General features: G+C 36.5%; 1 protein-coding gene across 4 annotated transcripts in view; it reads right to left on the bottom strand.

Moving 5' to 3' along the window:
- Positions 1-4,652: 4,652 nt before the first annotated feature.
- The window catches only part of pps (protein partner of snf), a 155,184-nt gene continuing 134,515 nt past the window's right edge, over positions 4,653-25,321 (bottom strand). For 3 of the 4 annotated variants that reach the window (XM_067759552.1, XM_067759549.1, XM_067759550.1), the window contains one exon: positions 4,653-6,081. In XM_067759552.1, the coding sequence (XP_067615653.1) occupies positions 5,927-6,081 (155 nt within the window). In that variant the 3' untranslated portion in view covers positions 4,653-5,926. Of the gene's footprint in view, positions 6,082-13,513; positions 15,762-25,321 lie in introns of those variants that run through there. The other variant, XM_067759551.1, reaches the window with a different exon arrangement.

Genomic DNA, 25,321 nt, shown 5'->3' with positions numbered 1-25,321 from the left:
GAAATTTGTACCAGTCCGTTGCCCTAGGGTTTCTAAAGGTTTTAGCCTTCTCTACCCCCTTTAGGGGGATTCTGAAGCTGACATATGCATGGTCTGAGAATGATGGCCTGTCAAGGACCCTCCATTCACACCCCGATATATCATGTTCAGAACTCAATGTGATATCAAGCACATTTCTTGACGTAGGACCAGCATATGTAGGCACGCTACCCTTGCTGCCCACCTGTAGACTACTCTGTAGTATGTAACTAAAAAGGGACTTACCTCTGCCATTAACATCGTGCCCTCCCCGTAAGCTGTGATGCGCATTCACATCCGCGCCGATGACAAGCCGTCCTCTGCACCCTTATTGATCCACCAGGCTTTTGAACTCCTCTGGTGGGGCTTCCACGTCATGGGCCATGTAGCAGGATGCCAGGACAAGGGATGGTTCTTTCTTTCCCTCTATTGCGACTACCTCTAGGTATTCGGTGCTAAAGTTAAATTGCATGCACCATTATACGTGTTTCCTTACCATGACTGCAGCTCTAACCCTGCTTCCGGTCTTTGCGTAATAAACGCTGAATCCGCTAGCGCTGGGTCCAGAAACCTTTCCTCCAGATGAAAGCCATGGCTCCTGTACCAGCGCCACATCGAAAGAACCCTCCTCAAGAGTTAGGAGGAGCTCGCTCGTGTTGGAGGTTTATCTGTAAGTCTCGCAGCGCCATTGAGCTGTTTGTCTCCCTCCAAATTATCCGCCACTGCGCTCACGCAATGCATTTTTCCCGCTGTTTTCCGAGTCTTCAGGCCCTCCCCTGTTCGAAACGTCTTTGTTAGACTCGCAGCATCATTGAGCTGTTTGTCCACATCCAATACCTCTGCCTATACGCTTGTACCCCTGTCTTTTCTGCTACTTCCAGGCAATCGTGGTCCTTTTCCACCTCTCCTGCTTTTAGCATGTTTTGGTTTTTCTTAAGGTTTTCAGCACCTTTGATTTGCTCGTGAATCTCTGCCACTGCGCCTTTCCCCCATCATTTGCCGCTACTTTCAGGTTATCGAGGGCCCTTTCCACCTCCCCTGATTTTAGCGTATTGTGGTTATTGTCCTGAGGACTCCTCTTTTTAAGACGCATAAATATACTACCTGAGCCCAGGACATTTTCCCAAGCTTATATTCCCCTCTTCGATCCGCTTTGCAGACTTTGAGGTTTGGTTCCTGTCATTCAGCTAATTCGCCTCCTTGGACTGGGGCAGAAAAGCTTTCGTCTGTGAATTGTCTTCGACATTATTCTACTGCCTCGTGGGACCATGGCATAATTCTTAATGCAGCCCGATATTTTGAGAGGGTTCTCTTAAGCTCCCTATGTCGTTGTTCCCGTTCTGACATTTATTCTTTGTCCGGGCTAGTATGCCGTTCCTTTACCGAGCGCACAGACGCGTCATCGCTGATAGCGATTTCCTTACTTTCTCTTAAAGTTTTTGAGTTCATCTTGGTCATACGACCACCTGCCCACAAGGCGGGCTCAGCGGTCTAATGTTAAAAATGGGGATAAAAACCGTCCGCCATAACAGCTCCTCTTTCTGTGCCATCATTACTTCCCGAGGCGGTCCGGTGTCGGGAAGGCTCCGTTCGAATACAGCCAAATATACCCACTGGTTGCAAATCGTCAAATAGGCACGGTCCGCATAACACCCTGGATTAGGGGGTTGGCAATTCTTGGTCACCGACATCCCGCCGCCCTCCTATGCAGCGTAACGGCGTAGATGCAGGCCCTAAACCGCTCAGCCCCATAGCGTTCTTGGCGCTATGGAGTTCGGCTAAGCCCTCACACCAACGACAAGGTGCCTGCTATAGTGAGACCTACGGGTGTTTAGGTAAAATAGATTTTACTGTATACTATATTTCCCCACATTCGATATTTTCTCTGGATGTTAGAGCTATCGAAAGTTCAGAGATCCCATCTTGCGGTTATCTTCATCTTTTGAATGGATGTTGAACGGTGAAGCCGTTACAATTAAGTTGAAGGACTCTGAAGTGCGACGGAGAGGTAGTCGTAACACTGGAGGTCAAGGACGAGTGAGAACGCCTGGGTGAATAAAGGCTTAAATAATGTGTAGTCCGGCTAATGCCGCCGTACCCACTTTTGTTGGGTTCATGTTTTAGCAGCACGGTGGAATAAATGCATTCGTCGAAAGGTTAATGTTGCTAATCCCAGAACATCTATGAGGGAAGCTTCGGCCAAGGTACCCTGCAAAAATCGCGAGTACTCCATGCATGCATGTATGGAGTACTCGCTATGGACCAACCGAGTGCTCCAAAATTAACCACAATTCATATAAAAAATATGGTCCAATTAATATTGCGATGTCCTAGGACAGGACCATATGCTCCAGCTCCGCATTACATCAGAGTAATCCATGGAGTACCCACAGACCAATAAACATCGTGTAGTGATTACAATCGCTAAAAACGAGAAATGATCGGCTTACAATATGTTCGTGTATAAACATGAGTTGGTCCATTGCTGCATTACAGTGGACTACAATGGTAAGTACTCCAGTGGACCACATGATCCAACGATTTTTGCAGGGTATGACCTGGCAGAAGTGGCAGAGGTACGCTTAAGCGTGAGCCGCGGGGCGTTCCTGGCCGCAAACAAAGGTCCACGAATGTTGAGATCCAACCATAAACATCGCGATCATGCACGAAACACACTAATAGAAGTATGACTGTCTAAATGTATGCTTTTCCGGCAGACGCACTTCCTTGGAACGCAAATATCTAATGAGAAAGTGTGACGAAATGGAGCCCACGACCATTCCAGCACTCTCCCGCATACAAACAGTGCCGTGGAGGACTATTTCGCCCTCTCCTCCACAAGAAGTTTCCACAATTTACTTTCATTCCTATATATATAGCGCTGTTTCCTTTGTAGGATTACACCTCCAGCTTAGGCATAGTTAAATTCGCGGTCTTGTGTTTCTAGTAAACAAGGCTACATCTGTCTTTTCTACATGGCCGATTGGCTGGTCAAAGCAGCTGAAACGTCATCAGTGCCCCGTCACATGATGAACCGCCTGAGCTTTTGTTTGATGGTCAGTCGAAGCAGTGCTGTTAACAAATGGGAGTTTCCATCAACGCAGACCCCCCTGAGCTAATATACAAATTCCAACTTGGACTGTGCAAAAACGTTTACATGCGTTAAAGTAAGGCTACTCCATTATGATTTAAAATTTTTTCCATTGCATATCGTGATAAAAAAGTCTTTAAAATCGTAATCGTAGTTGCAAAGATTTTAAATGAAATCGCCCTTCTTTCACAAACATCAAATCAAGCTGCGATGAATTTGACAAACTTTTTCCATAACTTGGAACAAGTCTCATGATCTCTTGAAGAATGTACGTCTCACGGTAAATATCTAAACTTGAAATGAAATAGTGTCGCGACCGTAACTGGGAAAGATTTAATAATATTAGAGCTCGATTTTTCGCACACTTAACTCCTCGACGAAGATTTATCTACCTTGCAGATACTGTTTAAGTCACGTAGGTCCAGTAATTGAATCATGGCTACCGTTAACAAAAAAATTTATGAATATGGCGGTAATATGGTGTACAGTTCTTGTCATTTAAAGAGGAATAAGATTTTATTATATCAAATAATTGTAATTGGAATAAAAAATGAAAATGCGTTTATCGAATATCAAGTACCAATAAAATGTACGGCGGCCGCCGCCAACCTCACCTACCCGTGGCGAATGCCGTTTCTTCAACAGCCGAAGGTCTGGCGACCCCAAGTTCCTCATGGATTTAGGGGGTGGGAGGGCGATATGACTTAGAAGGTTTCAGGTGGTCATACCAAATCGTTCCAGAGATGATCGGGCTAGTCCTTAATGGTGCTTGTTACCGGAACGTACGGGATCTGCATCTGGCAAGGCACCATCAACATCGATAACACTCCTCAAGTTTTCCGGAGAGTGTCCTTATCACTACAGCAACAAAAGTGGCCGTGGTGTGGGGCCAGCGTGCTCCGCCTACCACACTGAAGATCCTGGAATCATGTTCCGGCCAAAGGAGCATTAAAAATTTAGAAGCAAGTTTTTTCAAGTTTTTCTAAGCGGAATCGTCCCTCGGTAGTTATTTGGCAAACACTCTGAGTGCATTTCTGCCATGAACATCTTTTTAGTGAAAACTCATCTGCCTTGCAGATGCCGTTCGGAGTCGGTGTGAAACATTTAGGTCGCGTCCCGCCAGCTGGGTCTAAAATCTCTTCAAAGGTTATCGCGCCTTGTATTTATTTTAATAAAATGGACTTATACTTGGTAATTGGTATTTTTAATTACTGAGAATTTGGAATGGTAATAGCAATTGTACTTGATTCTGCTACAGGGTAACTGCAGTTTAAAAACTAGTGGCATTTGCGTTTAAGGTTTGATTTTTCAGTGCGAGTTAAACCCCGGTAAAGTGGACTAGATTTAACCCTGTCTCTTCTTATGTTATCGAAAAAAGTGGCAAAGTTAAACTTAAGTCAACTTTAACTTAAGTTTAAACTGGAACTGAAAAACCTTCCCTAAGCCAATTATTGGTGATGGTGGATACATTTTGTTGTACGGAAAGTCTAAAGATTAGTACCTAAATGCACTTACATTTTTCATCTAAAACAAGTTATTAGAGTTTTTTGAGCTTTTGTATTTACTTTATTTACATTCCACAAACATTGTTTTAATATACATTTACATAAGTACATATAGGCCCTTTTTATGATCATCTTTCGATCTTCGCTGACTCTCGAACATCGAATGTCAAATTCGTTTTATGACTCATCGTTGTCGAAATTTTTGTTGTGTATCTAATTTTGAAGTGAATTAGAAGTTTGTTGTCGACGCTGTAGCGAATTGAAAGAAAATTGGAAGAAAATTTAGGCTATTTGTTTATCTTCTACTCTTTTTACTGCCTAATAGTAGTTTTAAGATATTTGTATTATTTTTATATGGGTTCGAGGTCGTAAGTACAAGGATCCAACTGGAAAGACTGTTTTCAATAATGGAACAAAATCCTCCCAAGTGCATTGTCGTTGAAAATTCCCAGTTGATAGGATCACTGAGCTCAAAATCTGGGAACTGTTGCCAATTTTAACATTTTTGGAAGAGACTGGCTCTGAACAGGACAGCAAACGCTTCTATGGACAGTCTGAAGTTTTGAATAAATCTATAAGCAAAATTTATACTTTTAACACATTTCACAACTTGTTCAGAAAGGTACACTAACACGATGAAAATAATTTCCAAAGTATTGGAAGCATCCCCCAACTGTTTTCAACTTGTGGCTAATTCCAGTAAGCTTTCCTCTTCATCTAACGAATCGTCAAACCGCATTCTTTACTGGAATTAGCCAGAAATAGACAACGAAATTTCGTTTGATCAGCTCTTTCGACCACAGGCGAAGATCGAATCTGTCTCAAATAGGGGCCATATATATCTGTGTTAGAGCATATTTTAGATATATAGATAGAACATACCTATAAAATGTTAAATATTTACCTTGTGTCATACATATACATATTTAAAGTGCCTGGATTTTGGACATTTTGTGACCAATACTTTTTATATAAATCTTTAACGAGAACTCTAAAACTATGCTAAGAGGAGCATTTACCGTATGCAAAATTGGACCTAAGGTCATATTTAACAACTCCATTATGTTTTTCGCACATTTATTAATTTTGCTTAGCAAAATAACAACTAATGAGCTTTAAAATTTAAGGACAAATGTTGCCAAATTGAGACTAAAGTGAATTTCAGAAATATCCAATGAGCGGCTGACATACCAATTTGATAACCCATATATTCTAATAACTATACTTATGTGATAACTTGAATAAGTGTACATTTACAATTTAAAAATAACAATTCCTGAACATGCGCGGTGGCATGTTGTATTTATATTGTTTAAACGCCAGGTGGTGGTGGCTCCTCAAAACGTTGTTTAGTTTCTGTGATTTTTGGTATATGAGTGCTATCCATCATACCATCTGGAACCATGCTCAATAGTTCTGCCTCGCTTAACTGCGCTAAGCGGCTGGATGCTTTTCCTATTGGATCAGCTGTAAAAAATATAAACACAGCAGTGGATAACATAACATTTAAAAGAGTTCAGTAGACTAATGTGTCAATTTATACTCAGAAAATACTAAGTAAGTATTGGAGATGGCAATGTTTTGATTTTGGCGATCTCTCTTATGCAAAATTTGGTCGGAGCACGTGTCCCCACAGTGGAATTTCAATTTAAATAAAATAATTAAATGCAAGGCGCGATAGCCTCCGAACAGATTGTAGAACGAGTATCTCTTCCAATTTGCGTCTTGCCCCTTTTTATTTATCCAACCAATTGGTGGGACGTGGCCTAATTGAGGGGGAATCAGCCTGCTCTTAATATAGCATATACGATTCTGTCTACACCTTTTTCTATTTATATTCAGAAAGTTACAACAAATAATCAACATTTTAATTTAATATTAAAAAACTTACAATTTATGTTCAGAAAGTAAAAATACATATTCAGAAGGTTACAATTCATATTCAGACAGCGACCCAAAGTTATTCCTTTCATATTAAAATCCTTCAGAAAAAAATCTTTCCGGATTCGTTTAATTATTCAGTCCGAGAGAAATTATTAAATCTGGACTTTTATTTTTTAAGGACAGAATAAAAGTCCGGCCCTATAACTATGGAACGGCTCATCCAAATCACCCGATTTTTTCACATACAGAATCCAGCTGGTTTCAACAGAAAGCAGTGCATCGAATTTCAAGCCAATATATCAATTGGATCAAACTTAAGGGCGAACAAGTAAGGAAAGCTAAGTTCGGGTGTAACCGAACATTACTTACTCAGCTGCCAAATTACAGCTTGCAAAACTTTTAAATTACCTTCTTTGAAAAGTGGGCGGTATCACGCCCATTGTCCACAATTTTACTAATTTTCTATTCTGCGTCATAAGGTCAACCCACCTACCAAGTTTCATCGCTTTATCCGTCTTTGGTAATGAATTATCGCACTTTTTCGGTTTTCCGAAATTTTCGATATCGAAAAAGTGGGCGTGGTTATAGTCCGATTTCGTTCATTTAAAAAAGCGATCTGAGATGAGTGCCCGGGGACTTACATACCAAATTTCATTAAGATACCTCAAAATTTACTCAAGTTATCGTGTTTACGGACAGACGGACGGATGGACATGGCTAAATTAATTTCTTTTTTCGCCCAGATCATTTTGATATATAGAAGTCTATATCTATCTCGATTAGTTTATGCCGTTACTTACATTCCACACATTTAGGATTAAACAAAATACAGAGTGTATGCACCTAATAGTGAATAAAAAAGGCAATTCTTAGAGACCAATTGCAAAGCGAGCAGCGTGGCATTCATATGGCTGAGTGTTAAAGAAGTGAAATTCAGAAACATGTCCTAGTAACCATCGCCGTTTGTAAATATATATCAATAAGAATGTTTCAATTGATATTCAGAAGCTTATAATTAAAATTCAGAAAATTAGAATTTTTAAATTTTATGATGCATGCATAGAAGCCAGACGTGCGCTGTGGTGTAGTGATATCGTGTTTCGCCTACCACACCGAAGGTTCTGGGTTCAAGCCCCAAGCAAAGCAACATAGAAAATTGTGAAAAAAGAATTTTCAATAAAAAAAAAAAAAATGTTTTTCTAAGCGGAGTCGCCCCTCGGAAGGGGTTTGGGGAACACTCCGAGTGTACTTCTTCCGAAAAAAAGCTTCTCAGTAACCGTTTGTCAATTTGTTAGAAAAATTAAAAATAGAGCACGAAGCAAATTGGAAAAGCTCGGCCTAAATTACCTCGGAGTTAAATTGCGACAGGTATTTTTTTTAATAGAAGCAATTCTTTCACCAGTTATTTTTTTTTAAAGGTAACTTCTTTCTGTATTTTTTATACGTTCCACATTCATTGTAAAAAATTTAAATAAAACCACGCAATACCATATAAGAATGTAAAGACATATGTATGTATGTATGTATGCAAAAAAATTATTATAAATATCGTTGAAGCTGCTGTAAGTGAATATTTCAATGGACTAGCAAGTGTACTGCATTTGGGACAATATTCCGCAATGTTGAACCCAGTAAAAGCAATATGATCTAAAATAAAGACCATTGTCAAGTCTAATATGGATGTGCCCAATGTTAAAAAACTGGAGACTATGGGCCGATTTGACCAACTCGAATTAGGCTAAAACTTAGTTGCAACTTAAGTTAGCCCAGATTTGTGGCTAAGTTTTTTTTCGGTTTCACCAACTTAGCCACTAAACCCATTTGACATACAAAAACCCTATCAGCTGTTTTATTCATAGTAGTATTTTTAGCTACGTTTTAATCACACACCACCCAGTGAATTCATACAATAGCGGGGTTGCATATTTGCATAATGAAATAAGTATGTATCAATACTGCCATTTAATTCGACTCAAAATTTGTACTACAGCAACACTGTTGAAAGTCGAGAATAAGCCAGCTGGCAGGTAGGCTAATTTGCGACTTAGCTAAGCATTGGTGGTGAAACAGAAAAATTAAAAAATATGACTTAACTAAGCTAAGAGTTGGTGAAACCGGGCCTACGTGTAACTATCGCTTTTTTAGCCCTTTTCTTTCCCTCGCCCTCTCTCTCACCCTCACTACCACCCTCTCTATCTTCCTACCCATCTCATTTTCCCTCTCTCTATCCCTCACCTTCTCCCTACCCGTCCTACTTTCACTCTCCCTACAAACACGACGAAATTGGAGACACATTTCCTTTAAATCAACTTGTTTCTCAGTGTTCTGCCATGCCTCTCAAGATTCTTAAAACCGGCATCCATGAGGAGTACAGGGATATTTTGCAAAACTGTATAATGCCATATGCGGAGAAAAACACCCCACTCAGATGGAGTTATCACCAAGATAACAGTACAAAAAATACTTCTAGGCATCCTTTTCATTTCAAAACAAAGAGGGATTTTAAAAAGAATGGAGTAAGGAATTATAATTGAATGGTTTAATTTGATTTCTAAGAAAAGTTTCATACACCTATTATTTTGACCAACGAAACTTTTTTATCACTTCGTTTTGTAACGTCGTCGCGTCAAGTTCGTTTTTCCTCACAACTCAACCGCGTGCTATAAAATGACGCTATTCATGTGGTTGAGAAAAAATGGCGGATAGTGCGGGAATCGAAATGAGAAAAAGTAAATTAAAAACATTTAAAAACTAAAAGATTTATCATAATTGGATAAAAAAGCATGGCGTCTAGCCACATATGAAGAACAATACAACTTTATATAGAAGGATATTCTCGAAATCTCCTTAAACAAGGTAAATTGAAACTAAAGTTGCGTTGTAAAAAAAAACAAGTAAGGAAGGCTAAGTTCGGGTGTAACCGAACATTACATACTCAGTTGAGAGCTATGGAGACAAAATAAGGAAAATCACCATATAGGAAAATGAACCTAGGGTAACCCTGGAATGTGGTTGTATGACATGTGTATCAAATGGAAGGTATTAAAGAGTATTTTAAGAGAGAGTAGGCCATAGTTCTATGGATGGACGCCATTTAGGGACATCGCCATAAAGGTGGACCAGGGCTGATTCTAGAATTTGTTTGTACGATATGGGTATCAAATGAAAGGTGTTACTGAGCATTTTAAGAGGGAGTGGGCCTTAGGTCTATCGGTGGACGCCTTTTCGAGATATCGCCATTAAGGTGGACCAGGGGTGACTCTAGAATGTGCTTGTACGATATGGGTATCAAATGAAAGGTGGTAATGAGTATTTTAAAAGGGAATGGGCTTTAGTTCTATAGGTGAACGCCTTTTCGAGAAATCGCCATAAAGGTGGACCAGGGGTGACTCTAGAATATTATTGTACGATATGGGTATCAAATGAAAGCTGTTAATGAGTATTTTGAAAAGGAGTGATCCTTATTTCCATAGGTGGACGCCGTTTCGAGATATCGCCATAAAGGTGGACCAGGGGTGTCTCTAGAATGTGTTTGTACGATATGGGAATCAAAGGAAAGGTGTTACTGAGCATTTTAAGAGGGAGTGGGCATTAGGTCTATAGGTGGACGCCTTTTCGAGATATCGCCATTAGGGTGGGCCAGGGGTGACTCTAGAATGTTTGTACGATATGGGTATCAAACGAAAAGTGTTACTGAGCATTTTAAGAGGGAGTGGGCATTAGGTCTATAGGTGGACGCCTTTTCGAAATGTCGCCATTAGGGTGGGCCAGGGGTGACTCTAGAATGTGTTTGTATGATATGGGTATCAAATGAAAGGTGGTAATGAGTATTTTAAAAGGGAGTAATCCTTAGTTCTATAGGTGGACGACTTTTCGAGATATCGCCATAAAGGTGGACCAAGGGTGACTCTAGAATGTTTGTACGATATGGGTATCAAACGAAAGGTGTTACTGAACATTTTAAGAGGGAGTGGGCATTAGGTCTATAGGTGGACGCCTTTTAGAGATATCGCCATTAGGGTGGGCCAGGGTGACTCTAGAATGTGTTTGTACGATATGGGTATCAAATGAAAGGTGGTAATGAGTATTTTAAAAGGGAGTAATCCTTAGTTCTATAGGTGGACGCCTTTTCGAGATATCGCCATAAAGGTGGACCAAGGGTGACTCTAGAATGTTTGTACGATATGGGTATCAAACGAAAGGTGTTACTGAGCATTTTAAGAGGGAGTGGGCATTAGGTCTATAGGTGGACGCCTTTTCGAGATATCGCCATTAGGGTGGGTCAGGGGTGACGCTAGAATGTTTGTACGATATGGGTATCAAACGTAAGGTATTACTGAGCATTTTAAGAGGGAGTGGGCATTAGGTCTATAGGTGGACGCCTTTTCGAGATATCGCCATTAGGGTGGGCCAGGGGTGACTCTAGAATGTTTGTACGATATGGGTATCAAACGAAAGGTGTTACTGAGCATTTTAAGAGGGAGTGGACATTAGGTCTATAGGTGGACGCCTTTTCGAGATATCGCCATTAGGGTGGGCCAGGGGTGACTCTAGAATGTTTGTACGATATGGGTATCAAACGAAAGGTGTTACTGAGCATTTTAAGAGGGAGCGGGCATTAGGTCTATAGGTGGACGCCTTTTCGAGATATCGCCATTAGGGTGGGCCAGGGGTGACTCTAGAATGTGTTTGTACGATATGGATATCAAATTAAAGGTATTAATGAGGGTTTTAAAAGCGAGTGGCCCTTAGATGTATATGTGAAGGCGTTCTCGCGATATCGACCAAAATGTGGACCAGGTGATCCAGAAAATCATCTGTCGGGTACTGCTAATTTATTTATATATGCAATACCACTAACAGTATTCCTGCCAAGATTCCAAGGGCTGTTGATTTCGGCTTGTAGAACTTTTTCATTTTCTTCTACTTAATATGGTAGGTGTCACACCCATTTTACAAAGTTATTTCCAAAGTTATATTTTGCGTCAATAAACCAATCCAGTTACCATGTTTCATCCCTTTTTTCGTATTTGGTATAGAATTATGGCATTTGTTTTCATTTTTCGTAATTTTCGATATCGATAAAGTGGGCGTGGTTATGGTCGGAGTTCAGATAAGTACGTCGGCTAAGTTTAGTAAAGATATATCGGTTTTTGCTCAAGTTATTGTGTTAACGGCCGAGCGGAAGGACAGACGGTGGACTGTGTATAAAAACTGGGCGTGGCTTCCACCGATTTCGCCCATTTTCACAGAGAACAGTTACCGTCATAGAATCTATGCCCCTACCAAATTTGAGAAGGATTGGTAAATTTTTGTTCGACTTATGGCATTAAAAGTATTCTAGACAAACTAAATGAAAATGGGCGGAGCCACGCCCATTTTGAAATTTTCTTTTATTTTCGTATTTTGTTGCATCATATCATTACTGGAGTTGAATTTTGACTTAATTTACTTATATACAGTAAAGATATTAAATTTTTTGTTAAAATTTGAATTTAAAAAAAAATTTTTTTAAAAAGTGGGCGTGTTCTTCATCCAATTTTGCTAATTTTTATTTAGCACATATATAGTAATAGTAGTAACGTTCCTGCCAAATTTCATCATGATATCTTCAACGACTGCCAAATTACAGCTTGCAAAACTTTTAAATTACCTTCTTGTAAAAGTGGGCGGTGCCACGCCCATTGTCCAAAATCTTACTAATTTTCTATTCTGCGTCATAACGTCAACCCATCTACCAAGTTTCATCGCTTTAACCGCCTGTGGCAATGAATTATCGCATTTTTTCGGTTTTTCGAAATTTTCGATATCGAAAAAGTGGGCGTGGTTATAGTCCGATATCGTTCATTTTAAATAGCGATCTGAGATGAGTGCCCAGGAATCTACATACCAAATTTCATCAAGATACCTCATAATTTACTTAAGTTATCGTGTTAACGGACAGACGGACGGACGGACAGGGCTCAATCAAATTTTTTTTCGATACTGATGATTTTGATATATGGAAGTCTATATCTATCTCGATTCCTTTATACCTGTACAACCAACCGTTATCCAATCAAAGTTAATATACTCTGTGAGCTCTGCTCAACTGAGTATAACAAAACTTTTTTATTATGATACAGTTTTCTTTTATGAATTATAATTTATTTCATATATTTACTATAAGTAACTAAAATTACTAATATAAGCCACTTTTTTGCAAGGTAGTGGAAATAAAACGCTAGATAGATTAGCGAATTGCATTGAAAGCAACAACACAAAGTAAGCTAGTTCAATTGGCTAAGCGCTTTGGGATGAAATCGCTTAAGCAACAGTCGACCTAAAAAGGTCACAATTGTGAACCAGCGAATGAAACGAATGTGCAGATAAACCAAAATAACAACATCGTGGCGGCAGGGTGACATACATACAAACAAACACACGCAACTCAAGTATTTTTTGTTTTTGTAAATTTCTCGTTGAGTGTCAAAAACGTACTGCTCTAGAAGTAGAAATATAAAAAAAATAATTAAAAAAAAAATGTTTAAGTTAAACGGTTTTATTGAAAACAATACTTAGATGAAATAATAATAATACGAAAAACTAGAAAATAATTAGGTAGGTCCTAGGTACTAGTCATCACACTCCTTATCAATCTAGGGCGTTGATCAGACAATTAAATAAAAGCGAAAAACTAGAAAATAATTAGGTAGGTCCTAGGTACTAGTCATCACACTCCTTATCAATCTAGGGCATTGATCAGACAATTAAATAAAAGCGTTGTCGCGTGAAATTTCTAAAAATGTGAGGCGTAGCATAACCTGATTAAGGTTCAGTTGGTTTTACTTATGACTATCAATAGAAATATGACGCGTCCAACGCTTTTATTTAATTGTCTGATCAACGCCCTAGATTGATAAGGAGTGTGATGACTAGTACCTAGGACCTACCTAATTATTTTCTTTTCGTATAATTATTATTTCATCTAAGTATTGTTTTCAATAAAACCGTTTAACTTAAACATTTTTTTTTTAATTATTTTATTTTCAAGTTTTTAGTCTTTATTTAATTGCCTGTTATTTAGTTCATTTAGTGACTCATTATTACAAGGACTCTTTCCTGACATTTTGTTACAACCTAAGTCCTCAATACATAATCCTTCCAAAGACTTTACTCGACTGCGCCACGTATGCTTGTCCCTTCTCCAACTCCAAAATATTTTGATGTCACTTCTACTGGACTGTATGCAATATTTGTTCCAAATATGAGCCAAATCGGGCATCATAGGTCGCTTTCTATTCAGGTATGTATTATGTGTTCCAAATATGGACCAAATCAAATCGGTCCACAAACGCGATTTTTGTGAATACCTCGATCCATGCGCCACCTAGCGGCGATTTTTTTCACATGTCGATTTCTATTCTTGCATGTATTATGTGTTTCAAATATGAGCCAAATCGGACCACAAATGCGAATTTTGCGAATATATCGATCCATGCGCCACCTAGCGGCGATTTTATTTCACAGGTCGATTTCTATTCTTGCATGTATTATGTGTTCCAAATATGAGACAAATCGGACCACAAATGCGAATTTTGCGAATATCTCGATCCTTGCGCCACCTAGCGGCGATTTTTTTTCACAGGTCGATTTCTATTCTTGCATGTATTATGTGTTCCAAATATGAGCCAAATCGGACCACAAATACGATTTTTGTGAATATCTCGATCCATGCGCCACCTAGCGGCGATTTTTTTCACATGTCGATTTCTATTCTTGCATGTATTATGTGTTCCAAATATGAGCCAAATCGGACCACAAATGCGAATTTTGCGAATATCTCGATCCATGCGCCACCTAGCGGCGATTTTATTTCACAGGTCGATTTCTATTCTTGCATGTATTATGTGTTCCAAATATGAGCCAAATCGGACCACAAATGCGAATTTTGCGAATATCTCGATCCTTGCGCCACCTAGCGGCGATTTTTTTCTTATTATTGCATTGTCATCGGGTTCTGAACTATATTCCAAGTTTCAAGCGTGTAGCTTATCGGGAAGTTACTTAAATTTCAATTACAAGATTCGTTCACAACGGCCGGCCTGTCAACTCAAGCTAAATAAAACCGTTTAATAATAATACCTATATGACACTACTTTATTTTCGTGTATTTTTTCTTGTATTTTATCTTCAATTTTTTGTCGCACTCCCTCCTAATACGGCTTCAGTACTGGTGTAAGTGTGTAAACTATATTTGAAAAAAACTAAAGAAATACAAGGAAAATACAATCTAGTTCATTAAAAACAAACGAGCCAGTTTGTATTTCGATAGGTTTTTTTGACATTCGGCCGTTTTTTCTTTATTTTTTTCTGACACATAAAAATTTTGTTTTTAGTTTGAAAATTTGGTGCATAAAACACAACTCAAATCAACTTTCTTGTGAAAAAAGTGAACCATCAGAGACCGAAATAATTTTCGCGTGTTATTTGTATTGTTTTAATTGTTAAAAGTGTTAATGTAAAAATAAAATGTAAAACATAAACAAAAACATGTCAAACTCACTAATTTTGGGGGAATAGTGGTCTCGCTTTTTCATGATAGAATTTGTTTTTGTGTTTTGAAGTTCCGATAGTTTCGTCAGTTTTTTTAGTTTGGAATCTAAGCAAAAATAAAGTAGTGTCATATATGCTTTACCTTTGATGATCAAAAACTGAATATAGTTTTTCAATCACATTTTGGAATAATATTTGAATCAAATGTGATTACTTTAGGTGATCAAAAATTTATAATAATTTTTCAATCAGCTTTCTGAATGTTTTCTGACTATATTTGTTGACTGAGTAATGAGTTTTATACTTGTTAAAACTTTACTTTTCATTGAAAATCTTATTTTTTTTCACATACACACATTTTTTCAATCATGAAGTTCTGAAAAAATATGTACATATATAAAATTTTTATTATTAAGACATTCTTCAAGACAATGTAATGCAAATGCTGCTCGTGCCCGAAGATTTCCCCAACCATTTCTCCACCTTCGGCTTCCCAGAAAATACATAATAGCTGGACAATACAAAAGTTGTGAGCTATTCGACCAGGTAAGTGAAACTCTTTTGACATATGTACCTGGATATGTCTTCAACATCCCGTGCCGTATCGTATTTTAAGATATTGACGATCATACCTGATGCTGGATGTTGTAGTCGCAGGTGTATATAGGTCAAGTTTGTTTGCGAGTGACCTGTGGTTCAAATAGCTCACTTCCGCATGATTTCTTCCCCTAATAAAATAAGATTATTATGTAGTATCTATTTGGAATGAGATATGAAAAATTAATGCATCATAATCGCATTCAAAAATGATTCAAAAATCTTAACCAAAACGATTGAAATATGTTCACGAATATGATCAGAAAATGACTGTGAAAAGCAGTCAAATATTACTCTAAAACAATTAAAGCTCAATTTTCCAATGATATCAAATATGAATAAAAAGCGCTTCGAAATATGAATCATAAATGATTATTCAAGAATAATCACGTTTATGGTACATTTTGCTCCCGACGATACGTTAATTTTCAAACAGAAAATGCTTTTAAATTTGAACGTTTTTAATCATCTTGGGGTATGATATTTGAATATTTTTTGATCAAAATTTTCAAAAAATGCTGGCTTGGGTATTGACTAGTGACAATGCATCTATATAATATATATGGGGTATTCCATCCCATTTCGACAAATTTTGAACCCGACCCCTTTAGAATTGGCTGAAAGTTTTTCTTCTTTTTCTAGCTTACGAAAGACGTTTTTCAGAAGATTTTCAAATTTTTTCATTCAACTCAAAAAAGTTATGAATTTTAAAAAAAAACACCGTTTTTGTTTTCAAATTGCTATCACTTTTTCAAAAATTGACCGTTTGGGTTTTTTTTTTTTTTAATTTGTTTTTAAATGTACTTTTCGGAACAAATTCAAAAAAATTTTTAAGGTTTTTTTTTTTGTAATTTTTCAGTTTTTCAATTTTTGAAAAAGTTATAGCATTTTGAAAACAAAAACGGTGTTTTTTTAAAAATTCATAACTTTTTTTGAGTTGGATGAAAAAATTTGAAAAACTTCTGAAAAACGTCTTTCGTAAGCTAGAAAAAGAAGAAGAACTTTCAGCCAATTCTAAAGGGGTCGGGTTCAAAATTGGTCGAAATGGGATGGAATACCCCATATGTATATATATATATATTCAAATTCCTTCTTTATTCATAATAGGACTTTGGCCCATCTTTGTACGAAAGGATTCCGGAATATGGGTGGACTCAGAAGCTTCAAATATGTAATGCATGCTATTTAATTTTATACCTATTATTTCGTTTCATTTCAATTTATTCCATTTGATTTGGTTTTATTTTATTCCATTTCATGTCATTTTATTTCGTTTCATTTCATGACATTGCGTTTCATTTCATTCCCTTCCATTTTATTCCATTTCGTGTTTACTTTATTTAGTTTTTACCTTATTTCATATCTTTTCATTTTATTTCATTCTGTTTTATTTATTTTCGTTTCATTTTATTTCGTTTCATTTCATTCGTTTAATTTCATTCCGTTTACTTTCATTTTATTTTTTTAATTTCATTGTATTTCATATCGTTTCATTGATTTCCATTTCATTTTGTTTCATAATATTTCATTCCATTATGCTTCATTTCATTTCTTTTCGTTCCATTTTATTTATTTTTTAAGTTTTTTTTGTTTCATTATAATTTTATACCATTCAATTACATTTTATGTTATAATATTTTATTTTTGTTTTGTTTTATAAAATTTCTATTTCGTTCGTTTTATTCAATTCATTTCATTTAATTTCTATATTAATTTCATTGAATCTTGTTTCGCTTCCTTTCATTACTCCTTTTTTTTTATTTAATTTAATTTTGTTGCATTTCATTTCATTATATTTTTTAATCATCTAGTTTTATTTCATTTCATTCCGTTTCATTTTGCTCCATTTCGTTTCGTTTAATTTCTTTCGATTCATGTCATTTCAGTATCGTTTCGCGTTGTTCCATTTCACTTTCCTTAATTTCATTCCATATAATTTCATTCTTCATTTCATTTACTACATAGCATTTTCCTTGGTTTTGTTCTATTTTAATTCATTACATTCCATTTAATTGAACTTTATTTCATTTTATTTCGTTTCATTTCGTTTGATTTCATTATTCCATGTCATTTCATTTTATATTATTTGATTTCAACTAATTTCTTTCATTTCATTTCGTTTTACTCCATAATATTCTATTTTATTCAGTTGCATTTCATATAGCGTAATATCATTTCGTTTTATTTCTTTTCACTTCCATATGATTTATACTTTTTTTTTTCATTTAATTTTATATCATTCCGTTTCATTTCATAGTTTCATTTTGGTTTCTTTTCCATATCATTTCATTACGTTTAATTTCATACAGTTTCATATTCTTTCGTTTCAGTAAATTTTTTTCTGTTTCATTTCACTTCTTTCCATTTCATTTTATTTTGATTCATCTCACTTCATTCTATTTGATTCCATTTAATTGAATTTTATTTTATTTCGCTTGATTTCATTCCGTTTCCTTCCATTTCATTCCATGTCATTTTATTAAATTATATTTTAGTTCATTCCATTTTATTTCGTTCTGTGTAATTTCGTTTAATCCTATTTCATTTTATTTAATTTCATTTCACCTCATATTCCATTTTATTTTGTTTCATTTCATATAGATCTTTATCATTGTTTTTCATTTCAATATCATTTCTTTTTTTCTATCTCATTTCATTTAATTCCGTTTCTTGTCATGTACTCTCATATTCTTTCGATTCATTTCCATACCATTCCATTTTTTATTTCATTGCATTTTATTTCATATAGTTTTATATTTTTCGTTTAATTTAATTTAGTTTCCTAAATTTGTTTTCATTGCATTCCATTTAATTTAATTTAATTTTATTCCGTTTCATGAAATTTTGTTTGATTTCCTAAATTTAATTTCATTTCATTCCATTTCGTTTAATTTCATATGGTTTCGTATTTTTTCGTTTCAGTTAATTTTTTTCTGTTTTATATCATTTGGAGTATTTTTCATACCGCATGTGGAATTTTGGGATATTTTAAAGGACGGGCTGGCAACCCTACACATTGACGTTAAAAGGTGTCATTAGCACCTATAAGTGTGCAATAGTTGCCGACTAGCAGCTCACACGTATACGAAATATCCCATTTTACCATGGATAAAATCCGCACACTGCCTATACAAAATTATCCACTTTTTAGCCACTTTTTTACTCGTGCATTATCCAGTTTTTTACGCAATTTTGGTTGGCAGGGTTATGAAACTGTTCATTGATATTCGACTACACGCAGCCAATACTGCTTTAGTTTTTCTTGTCTAACTAATGCTTAACTAAAGGGATCTCTCTTTCTGCAATATCTTTGACGACTTTAATAGCGTTTATGCCAGGGTTTGAATCATGGTGGAATTGCCAGATGAAGTAAATAAAAAAAGACAGAAGATTTACGCTATCTGAAACTATAGGGATGCATTTTTGACGGTCAGAAGAGGGTAAGATTCAGGCATGCTTAACGAACGAAACGATATCATTTCGTTAACGTTAATTTGACGTTCTTAACGTTAATAAACGAAACGAAGTGACTTCGTTTCGTTTATTAGCGTTGATTATCGTAACGAAATGATATCGTTTCGTTCGTTAAGCATGCCTGGTAAGATTTTTACCCGCTTTGAAAAAATAGGAGTAGAAAAATAAATACCTTGCTACGAAAGCCATTACAGAAACTGCTGTTTTCGGCATTTCAGTACCACCTAACGCCAATGCAAAAGGCAATACAAAGGACCAAAGCGAGTTTACATTACTTTTCCTGGCCAACTGTGATTAGCAGTTGAATGGATGCGGAAAAAGTAAACTGACCTCAACTTCAACTACAGGTGAAACTTTCATTGAAAAACTGGACATAAAAGAAATATGTGTTATTCATATATAACTGTATTTAGTTGAACGTTTATGCCTTTTGCGGAACTTATACTGGTTTCGGGTTGGTGAAAAGTTTTACAGTCACACTCATGGCCGATACACAATGAAGTTTTTCATAGATGTAGATGCGTTGAACGCAATCTTATGCATTCCAGTAACATCGCCACAATCACGCTGCGTTGTTGCGTTTGTAAATATGAAGGAACTTCAGACTTGGCAATTGAAGTTTATTTCGTCTTGGCCATTCACATACAAAATTTTGCGAATCACTGTTATAAACATTTTCACTATACAAGAAATATACTTTTTAGCATATTTTGTGTCCTACTCATCTATTACATTGAAGTTTTTAACTGTGAAAAATGTTAGAAAAGTTACCAACGAGAGGGAAAAATAATTTCACTTGCGAGATGTGCCAGCATCCTTAGCCAAAGCAAATGTCAAATGCTTCTTATTATTCTTTGCTTGCAACAAAAGTTGCAAGTTGGTTACTTTTTCATGTCAGATGGCGCCAATATCACTCAATCCACCGTTCTCCGTAAAGATGTAATCTACTCATAATGCATAAGATTGAGTTAAACGCATCTCTATGAAAAACTACTTATGTGACGGGGCTTTTAGAAGTAATCGTTATACTCTTAAATGTGTTTCCATCCCTAAAGGTTCATTGAAATGTTCATATGCTCTCTTGATTTGTCGTTGAGAGTCGGAAGTCCCATCTAGCATATAATAAAAACTTGGAAGATCTCCCAAAAACTCTTGACAGTTGAATTCATGATGTGTTACTAATGTTACCAAGTTATTATTTACCAAAATATGTCAGGGGATAGACTAGACCAGCGGCAGTCGGCCTAGAACCACAATATGCTGACCCGAAGCGAGCCGGATTCATATATTCTAAATTACAATCCTTAAGTGTAACATTAGTCTAATCTTAGTCGTCTGATTTTTAGGGCAAAACAGCAACAGTGAGGTTGCATTTTTTTACCAAAGACCTGTATCAATTTTTTAGGAACAAATTAAACATATATTATGGAAACATCAAAAAATATGGACGTATTCGTTTAGCACGGCCTTACTTATGGAAGCCAACGTCAAATATATCCAAATGATGAATCTCTGTAATTAAATTCAGTAAAGGTACATCGATATTCACACAATATGTAGTTTATGTGAAAAAAGCACTAAAAGTGGCATGTTTTACTTCTGAAAAATGCACAAAGCAACACTTTTGCGGGGACATTGGTGAAAAATTTTCAGATAGACGAATGACAGAACAAAGAAGAATTTTGAGCAAGACAATTGACGGCTTACTTCACCTGGTTATTCCAGAATGGGTTTGAATTACTTACTGAAAAATAGTAAAATTTATAAGTTTTTTGCTTTACTACCAATTAACTTTTTGTCAGCATGAACATTTTTTTTAAAATCCACACTTATATTCGAAAACAAATTCAGCAGAAGGAAATGAGCAAAGTAAACAAATTTTTTTATATTACTTCAGATGTAATTTGAATTGATACAAGCTGGCGTCAGCAGAAAAAAATTGAGTATTTTGTTGTGCTTTGGAGGCTACAATCAATAACTAATTATTCTTAAATAAAAATTTGTTCAGTTTTTTAGCAGCCCAAGACGAACAGACTACCTGATTCCCTATTTTAAGACCACAATAGAGGTGGACGGTTGGCACAATGGTGCTCAAATGGCGGACGAGGCGCTACATGTGTACACAGATGGTTCCAAAGTAGTGGAAGGAGTAGGGTCTGCGGTTTACTGTGCTGATCCGGAAATAAACAGATCCTACAAACTGCCGGATTACTGTAGCGTTTTCCAAGCGGAAATAGTAGCCGTAACCAAAGCAGTAGAAACCCTGGAAGAAAATAGCCCAAGCTGCAATCGTGTTAACTTTTATATTGACAGTCAAGCAGCAATTAAGGCAATAATCTCGCATACCACAGCATCTAAATGCGTGTTAGAGTGTAAGCAGTCCCTGGAGAGAAGCGGAACAGGGAGAAGCATACATCTATATTGGGTCCCAGGGTATATGGGAATAGATAGGAATGAAAAAAGCGGATGAACTAGCTAAAAAGGGCGCATCCCTTGAAGTTTGCTCCGTAAACGTCCCAATTAGACTGGGCGAAATTAAGCGAAGGCGAGAGGTGTACATGATCGACCAACAGGAAAGGCGTGGGTTCAAGCGCGGGGCTGTAAAGCGTCGAAGATTATGTGCAGGTCTTACAACCTCAGACTAACAAAGTTGCTGCTATCATTAAAAAGAGAGGACTGTAGACTCATGACGGGTATTCTGACTGGACACTGCCTTCTGATGTCACATGCCTTCAAATTAGGCTTGGACAGTGATAACAGATGTAGGAAGTGCGGGATGGAGGAGGAAACGCTCGAACACGTTCTGTCCTCTTGCCCTGCGCTTTCCAGGCTAAGACTTCAGCTATTGGGAGTGATACAGCTGAAGCGACAATTGCACGATAATGGCAACAGGACCTGGCCCTTCAAAAGATGAACTAGTTTCTAGAATAAAAATCTATCTTCCCAGTCTTTCTGTTTCTTCATCGTCTTTCTAGTATTATCACCGAACAAATTCACGGTCACTCGTCAGTCGCTTTGTGCCATATTTTTCCTACTAGAACGCCCGACGCTTTTTTCACAATAACACTAGTATTTTTCGTTCATTATTGTTTTAAACTTATTTTGAAAATTATTTTTAACTTTCTAGTTTGATATTATTTAAAAAGGTGTTTTTTTAAACTATATTTATTACATTAAAGCAATAAAGTCCGTGAGAAAAATTACTTTTACGCTATTGGATTCCCCAAATGTTCGTATATCTTAATTATTTAAACAAAAGAAGCTATAATACTGTAACGAGTTTTGGGAAATTCCGCTTATTTGAAACTTTTGTAATTATATAAAATCGCAATGAAATTTATATACTTATAATTGTGTTCGATACAAAGTTCAGAAAATGAATAAAATAATTTTCACAAAATGTCTGACATATTTAAAAAACTGATATGTGATTGCTATAACATAAAATTACAAGTATATAAAAAACAAGTACAAACAACACCCCCTCTCAATCACATAAGTTTAGACTTTTACACAATTGTGTAAATCTTCTGTAATCCAAAGACTTCGTAAATACTTCAGCTATTTGATTTTGAGTGTTAGTATATTCTAATTTGACATTTCCTTTGGTAATGTGGTCACGAATGAAATGATGTTTTATGTCAATATGCTTTGATCTTTTACTTTCTGAATTTTTAGCCATCGCAATACAGCCTGCGCTATCTTCATACATCAGTACTGGTGATTGCGCAGTTATAATATTTAAATCGATCAAAACACCTCGAATCCATAACTCTTCCACAATTGCTTGACTTAAGGCAATGTATTCAGCTTCACTTGATGATGTTGCAACTGTGCTTGCTTTCGGCTTCCCCAAGATATCGGACAGCCATATACGAAAAATACAAAACCACTTACTAATTTTCTGTCTAATGTGTCTCATGCCCAATCAGCATCTGCATATCCTGTAAGTTCTGAACAATTAGCTTTCTTGTAAACCAAGTCTAAGTTCTTTGTTCCCTTGAGATATCTGACAATTCGTTTCAATACCTGCCAATGGGTTTCACTAGGTTGTTGTTGGAATCTACCCATGTAACCTACATGATAGCATATGTCTGGACGTACACTTAACATCAGATACATTAAACTGCCTAAGAGTTCACGATATGGTTTTTCAGTTCGTTTTCCATTATCTAGCGACATTTGCAAACCTTTCTCCATTGGTGTTTTTGCAGGATTACAATCTGTCATTCCAAATTTTTCTAATATTCTATCAATATGGCTTCTTTGACTCATCTTGAGAACACCGCCCTTCTGCTCATAATCAATTTTTGTCCCAAGATAATATCGTAAGGGACCACAATCAGACATCTTAAAAATTTTGCCAAGCTCTTTTTTCAGTTGTTCAATTACTTCCAAATTACTTCCAGAAATGAGTATGCCATCAACATATAAAATTAGATATAATACGTTAGTAGCAGAAATTTTAAAATACAAACAGTAATCATGCTTAGAACGTTCGAAACCATTTGCCAACAAAAATTAATTAAATTTCTCATTCCAGCATTTAGGACTTTGCTTTAAACCATAAAGAGATTTTCGAAGTTTACATACCAATCCCTCCGATGCTTCCAATCCTTCGGGAACTGCCATAAATATGTCTTCTTTTAAAGTGCCGTACAAAAATGCTGTTTTTACATCTAGTTGGTATAAATAGTAACCTTTTTGCACACTGATCGCCGACACAATGCGGACAGTTGTCAACTTTGCCACAGGAGCGTATGTTTCCTCGTAATCAACACCAGCCTTTTGTAAGAAACCTTTCGCAACCAATCTCGCTTTGTGACGCACTGGATTTCCATCAGCATCCTCCTTCACACGAAAGATCCATTTTGATTTTAGTATCTTAACATTAGGTGGATGTGGAACTAATTCCCAAACACGGTTTTCGTTCATTGAGTTTAGTTCTTCATTGATAGCCTTCATCCACAATTCTTTGTCAGACCTATTTTCGATATCTGCGTATGTAAGTGGTTCACATGTTGCATCCAAAATTGCTGAATACCCAGAAATATATTGCATAAATCTATTTTTGATTCTCTCACTTCGGCGAGGTTGTGATATGGGAAATACCATTTTCACTATAATAATAAGATTCACCAACATCAGAATCTTCCACATCATCTTCAGGACAGCCACTCCCGTCATCTCTATCGTGATTTTCGTTAATTTTGTCAGGAGAGGAATCAGCATAAATTTCACCTTCCTCCCCCTCTTGCTGAGGACGTACGTCAATGCGCAAATAGTTCCTATCCTCATCAGATTATTTGTTTGGTAGTTTGAATGGATACATGAGTTCGTTAAAACGAACGTCCCTTGCTATTACAATTTTTTCTTTATTTATATCCCACAGTCTATAACCGTTAGGAGCATACCTCATCATAGGAACCTTAATGGATTTAACATCGAGTTGCTTCCGTTTTTGTTGAGGGATCCATGCAAATGCCTTGCAACCGAAAACCCTTAGTTTGGATACATCAGGCTTTTGATTATACCATAATTCAGCTGGGGGTTTTTTTTAAATTAAGACTTCGACAAGGATTCCTATTTAGAATATAATTTGCGGCAAGCGCTGCTTCGCCCCAAAACATCTTTGGAATACCGCTTTCGATTAGCATGGCCCTTATTCTTTCAACAAGTGTTCTATTGAATCGTTCAGCGACCCCATTTTGCTGTGGCGAATAAGCTATAGTTCATTGAATTTGAATACCCTTCTGTTTCAAGAAGGATATAGCTTGTTTAGACATATACTCACGCCCTTCGTCGACAGTTATCATTGCAATAGAGATATTATGCATTGACGATACCACAGCTTCGTACTCAACTAGCTTTTCATAAACTTCCGATTTCTTTTTAATTAAATATATAACCGCGAAATGACTAAAATCGTCTATGAAACTTACAAAATATTTGTACCCATCCCATGTCATCGAATCAAAAGGACCACATATATCTGTATGAATCCTTTCTAGCAAACGTGATGATGTTGGATGACTACCGTTAAATGGACTTCGGCACTGCTTTCCTTGAATACATACATCACAGAAACCAACGGGCATATATGTTTCCAAGCCACGAACCATTTGATTTTGAACAAGATCTTGAAGAACTATCACTGCGTGACCCATTCGTTTATGCCACAAGCTACTTTCATCAATTTTACTCAAATGAGACTCCC

The sequence above is a fragment of the Eurosta solidaginis genome, chromosome 1, assembly GCF_040869045.1.
Source record: "Eurosta solidaginis isolate ZX-2024a chromosome 1, ASM4086904v1, whole genome shotgun sequence".
NCBI lineage: Eukaryota > Metazoa > Arthropoda > Insecta > Diptera > Tephritidae > Eurosta > Eurosta solidaginis.
Note: the sequence above shows the minus strand (reverse complement) of the source record. Positions and strands in the feature narration are given on the sequence as shown.